The 6,000-nt window shown below is 40.1% G+C and overlaps 1 protein-coding gene across 2 annotated transcripts in view; it reads right to left on the reverse strand.

Annotated features, from left to right (window-relative positions):
• Positions 1-5,158, reverse strand: part of Mroh2b (maestro heat like repeat family member 2B) — a 63,643-nt gene extending 58,485 nt beyond the window's left edge. Inside the window, exons 1-3 of one of the 2 annotated variants that reach the window (XM_076916166.1) lie at positions 4,959-5,158; positions 3,019-3,331; positions 1,794-1,855 (exon numbers count right to left, since the gene is read on the reverse strand). In XM_076916166.1, coding sequence (XP_076772281.1) covers positions 1,794-1,855; positions 3,019-3,034 — 78 coding nt within the window. In that variant the 5' untranslated portion in view covers positions 3,035-3,331; positions 4,959-5,158. Of the gene's footprint in view, positions 1-1,793; positions 1,856-3,018; positions 3,526-4,958 lie in introns of those variants that run through there. The other variant, XM_034523545.2, reaches the window with a different exon arrangement.
• Between the last annotated feature and the right edge of the window lie 842 nt (positions 5,159-6,000).

A 6,000-nucleotide genomic window follows, 5' to 3' on the forward strand; every position in this document is an offset into this window, starting at 1 on the left:
TAGAGTCTTCACCATGTTTTGGAGCTGGCACCTGCCCTTTATTTAGAACATTTCACTAATGTTCACAATTCTTTATGTTTGGTGCCACTAATAGACTCATACCTGAGGAAAGAGTCATAAAGAACTTAATTCATTGACTGTTGATGCTTTAAGTACTTTAATCTTAGCACCTCACATTGACTGCAGTGCTAGATAAGTTCATTTTGATAGAACACCTGGGGCCATGTTCATAAAAAAAAAAAAAAAAAAGACATCTCACATGTAGGCATGGCCTGCTTGAAACTTGTTACATAGTTCAGGCTGATCTCAAACTCCTATGGGTCTACCGGCTTCTGCCTCTTGAGTGCTGGGGTTAAAGGCATGCTTGAACCCATGTCTATTTCTTTTAAAATGGTATTTGTTTTTGTTTATTGTGTGTTTCTGTGTGCATCTATGTACATGTGAGTATGATTACAGAGGCCAGAAGAGGGAGTTATATCCTCTGGAACTAGGGTCTATAAGAACTAGGGCTATGGGTACTTATGAACTACTGTGTATGGATAATGGGGACCAATCCAGGTCCTCTGTGAGAGCAGCATGTGTTCTTAACTGCTGAGCTATTGGTCTAGACCCTCACACCATTTTCATTGATCAGTTTTACTCAGCATGAAAAGCAACTTAGAAGTGGCTGCTACACTTTCTATTCTTTAGTCTCTTTTTTTTTAGAAATTCTATCACAGTACATAAACAGTCCAGAAATCATTTCCAAAGTGTCTCTAAGTGTTTAAAGCATTGCTCTACTGGGAATGTTAAGATCTACTATGAGATTCATAAAATAGTTGTTAGTCATACCTAATGTTAGGGCCATGTCTATGAACTTCCTATGCCTCATCTTGTCATTGAAGGAAATAATCAGAGCCCCTGTCAGTGAGTCTTTGGTATTTTCTTTAAGCTACCAACCGGCAAGCAGGGTTGAACATCACTAAGTCGTGAGATAATAGCACAGACCCTGCCTTTCATAAGAGGCAATGTTGAGCAATTATTAGGGTGACTTCATTGGCATTAGATGGGCTTCTGCTTGGATATTCTGCAGCTGCCCTCATTTAGGTAAGTCATACAATGTATTAGTGTTTCATTTTTCCCAGTTGTCAAATGAAAATAGAACTATGACAGCATCGAGTTGCGAGGAATGAATATTATATAACACATGTTCTGTGGAGAGCATGGAGCACTGTACTTCACAGACAAGTGTTCAGTGAAAGGCAGTAACTGCTATTTGGCTGTTGATGCCTGAAAAGCCTTCAATTTTCAGAGTAATTTTCAAGTTCTGGGACAGGATGATAGATGGGCATGGGAAGTCTTTGCACATTTTCAAAGCAATCCTCATATTGCAAGGAGGAGAATATAACTCACAGGGCTAGATCTGGGTATTTCCCTCTTTTCACATCTACCTACATATAGTTGTGAACACAAGTATTCTTGAGTAACTTCTGTGAGTCTTGAAATGCTAAATACCATTATTTCAGCACTATAATGACTTCTATTACAAATGCAGTTTCTAAAAGATTTAGTGACATAAGAGAAGCCAGAAAAAATGGAGGAAGAGGAGGAGGAGGAGAAAGAGGAGGAGGAAGAAGAGGAGGAAGAGGAGGAGGAGTAGGAGTAGGAGGAGGAGAAAAAGAAAGAAGAGGAAGAGGATGAGGAGGATTATGATGAAGAGGAGGAGGAAAAGGAGGCCAAAGCAAAGGAGACCACGTATGGAATGTCTCAATATCTGGATTTTAAAAGGTCAATAAGAAAGAGAACTTGCATACCTTGCTAATGTTGTCTTCCTTACTCAGCATCCCAATAGTGAGGTTAATATCTCCAAACATCTCTAAATTACACAGGCAAAGAATTAAAATATGTATCAAACTGCAATCCCCTCTCAGCAGCAGTTGTCACAGATACTCCTTGTCTGCCTCCACTCTCCTTTTAAAAACTTCTATTTTATAGCTAGTTCTTGATGATAGGGATATATTGTACTTATATTTCCTATCCCTAAGAGACTTGAAACTAACAGGTGCATGGTGATTACTCATTGTACAGGTGCAGATAGAGCATTCTGGATTCCCATGGATAGCGTTGATCAATCGTGCCCCACCCTCTACATCTCCTCTAGTAAGGTCTGAGTTCAAGGTTCAATAAGATAAATCCTTCACATGTAATTGAGCATTAGATGAAACAGGGGAAGTTCTCGAGTTTTCTTTTTGCCTCCCTTAGTGAGCCTCTGTGTTCCCACCCCACATTTTCTTCTTGTTTATCTGCCTTTCTAGAACCTTCTTCTGGCTCCATGTCCGTGACACTTGGCTTTTTCCCCAATAAAGTTCTAAGTATTGGTTTTGTATTTTTCTAGAAATATGTCTTTTTTGATGAAAGGCTCTGGAAAGTAATGAAATGCTACAGCTGCCACCACCACCACTGCCACTGTCATCAGCATCACCACTACCATCAACATACCAGACCACCACCGTATCACACCACCATCACCACCATACCACACTACCACCACCACCATCAATGACAACAATAAAAACCAATACAACAAAGTTGGAACCAAAAGACTGCAACAAATTCAGACCAATGGCAGGCTGACGGGAGGAACAGGTAAAGATTTCCCATGAGCCTTTGAGCCAAGGACATACCCTGTTAGTGTAGAACTTATGGCAAAGCAAAAAGATAGAGCTATTTAAAATTAGAAGAAAACTTTGTCCAAAGATTTTAAAATATTCAAAATTAAATAAGATCCAACCTTCCTGGTATATAGCTACCCTTTCTTTAAAGTATATCGAAGTACACTTACCTCAGGCTTCCAGTCTGTCACTGGCCCTTCACAATAAACATTTTATTTTTATTTATTTTTTCATAAGGATGAATAGAGGAAAATAATCTGACCTCATCGAAAACATTTCAGACAAACATTGATGTGTATAATCATGTGAAACCCCCACATGTCAGTATGTATCAGAGTTCTCACTCTCAAGACTCAGACATGCTTACCTCCGTATTCTTCCATTCTGGGAGTTGTCTTGGCTGTTACAGGATTTATAAGAGGCAGCACCTAAGTATCAGAAGTAGTTCAGCTAAAAAGTCAGTGAAGCAAGTTGGCAACTTTTTCACAAAGAGTTCCTTAAATGAAAATTCTTCTTTACTTGATTGGCAGGGTGACCTAGGAGCTTCTTGTGATGGGTTTGCTGTTGAGGTGGATAATGCTGGATTCTATCACCATCACATTTTTTTTGCCTCTGAGCTCCTGCTAACCAAGATGGCTGCATCTCACCAACTATTGTCTCTTTGCAGGAGATCCGTATGTCTGAGGAGGAAGAGATTAGAAAGCAGGACTCAACTATTGTTACAGAAGAAAGCAGGCACTTTTCCCATTCTTGGGTCTATTGACCACAAGCTTAAGAATGGTGTGTATTGGTGGCCACTTCACTGGCCTGATGTTGGTAAAGGTGGTCTTGATAGTTCCATTTGGTGAGGTCAGTCACACAACAGGGCATGCTCAGTGGACCGGAATGCCTGTCAGGGACAGTTGAAAGGGATGACCAACTGACACAGCAGACAAGCCACTCTGGACCCCTCCCTGCCCACCACTCCTCACTGATGTATCAGAATCCTAAGTTTCCCACAGGCTCAGGCTTTTTAATTTATGTCATTTATTTCCTGTCTATTTGGTTTCAAATGATTTGTTGCAGGAATATCTTGGCTATGATATTTTCATAGGGTAGACATGAATCTTGTCCAAATGCCCCTTAAGCCTAAGTCTGTCTGATTGCAGTCTCATTCAGGGGGGATGATGACTTATAGGACAACATATAGGGCTGAGCGTTCAGGGAAGATGCTCATTGCAATTTTGACGGCTGCTTCTCAGACTATTTGTTTTTATTAAAGAATCTTATTTCAGATTCAAAGATTAAGTGCTTGAAACTAAACCTTTGGTTAATTCTTCAGTGGAGAACTTTTATTGGTATACATTCTTTGTAAATGGTGATAGATTTCATAATAAGGGGAATTTTAAGTACGTCATGCATTTTTACCATACCACCCCATGTTCTTTTTTTCAATTTTCCTTCTTCCGTCTACTATCTTCCGCCTCCTGCAGTTTTATATATATATATATATATATATATATATATATATATATATATATATATATGAGTGTGTGTGTGTGTGTGTGTGTGTGTGTGTGTGTATACACACTCTAGGATCTAGCATAACTGTCCTCTGAGAGGCTCTATCCAGCAGCTGACTGAAACAGATGACAGGGACTCTTAGGGAAGAGTTAGGGGAAGGATTGAAGACCCAGAAGAGGATAGGAACTCCACGGGAAGACTAACAGAGTCAACTAACCTGGATCCTTGGGGTTCTCAGAGACTGAGCCACAAACCAAAGAGCATACATGAGCTGGAATGAGGCCCTGGCATATTATGTAGCAAATGTGCAACTCGGTTTTTATATGTGGGTCCACCAACAACTGGAGCGGAGGCTATCCCTAAAGGTATAGCCTGACTGTGGTTTCTGTTCCCCAACAGGGCTGCCTTGTCTGGTCTCAGTGGGAGAGGATGTATCTAAATCCTCCAGAGACCTGATGAACCAGAATTGGGGGATATCCAGGGGGGAGCATCCTCTCAGAGAAGAAGGGGAATGGGGAATTGGGTATGAGAGAGGGGGACTGAGAGGAAGGCACCATTTGGCATATAAATAAATAAATAAATAAATGAGTGGGAAAAAAAGTCTAAGCTCCACAAATGAAAAGAAACAGATAATTGTCTTCTGAGCCAGGCTTATTTTTCTTAATATTATAGTACCCAGCGTCACCCATTTTCTAGCAAAAACAAAATTGATTTGATTTATAGTTGAATGAAGCTAGATTGCACACACACACACACACACACACACACACACTTACTCTCACACACCACATTTCTTTTACTCACTCTCGTCTTGGCAGACATCTTAGCTGGTTCCACTCTTTGCTAATGTGAACAGTGCAGTGGAGAACTTGGATGTGCTGGCATCTCTGTGATAGGACATGTACATGAATATACACCCAGAAATGCCAGAGCTGGCTCATATGGTAGCCCTAGCTCTAGTTTTGTGAGAAACCTCCACTCTCTACACTATGAGTGGCTGCAGTAATTACACTCCTACCAGGAGTGTATAAGAATTTTATCCTTATCAGGATTCCTTCCCCCCCCATTTTATGCTATTTATTGATTAGGTTGTTTTGCTTTCAGTATTTAATTAGACTTTATTTTTGAAATGTGTTCTAGATATCAATCCAAATCAGATGGGTTGTTAGCAAGAAATTTCCTTCCATTCTATATAGCCTGTCTCTTCACTGTATTATTTACTTTGCTGTGCAGAAATTTCTTAATTCATGTAATCCTGTTTGTCAACCCTTGCTGTTATTTACTGAGCTGTGGAGTCCTTCTTAGAACAACCATGCCTCTGTCTATTGAAGAGTTTCCTCTATGCTCTACTAACACTCTCAGGGTTGCAAGCCTTACAACTCATTGTACATTGTGAACAGGTCTTGTTCACCATTCATCTAGTAGACACATTTGTCTCAGTTTTCCAAGTCAGCATCACTTCTTCTGAGCATGCTGTCCATAGCAACTTGTCCCAAGATGCACCTGGTGCTCTTATTTAAAATATAAATTCCAGGGCCTACCTCAGACCTGGTAAATTTGAACGAGGCAGCAAGAATCTCTGTTAGAATGGAGGCAGATGTTCGCATGTCTCTGCCAGTCAAAGGTAGTTGGTATATCTAGGTTGGGTATTGGGTTACACTTCTGATTGTACGGGCATCTTATTATTGAGCATTATCAAACTTAAAAAGCCTTTGATTAACATTTAAAAAATTGTATAAAAGCAAAAAGGAGAAGGGGTCATGGGATAGGGGTTTTCTGGAAGGGGAGGAGAAATGGGGAAAGGGGATGGCATCTGAAATGTAAATAAAATATCCAATAAAAAATT

The sequence above is a fragment of the Arvicanthis niloticus genome, chromosome 19, assembly GCF_011762505.2.
Source record: "Arvicanthis niloticus isolate mArvNil1 chromosome 19, mArvNil1.pat.X, whole genome shotgun sequence".
In the NCBI taxonomy this organism is placed as follows: domain Eukaryota; kingdom Metazoa; phylum Chordata; class Mammalia; order Rodentia; family Muridae; genus Arvicanthis; species Arvicanthis niloticus.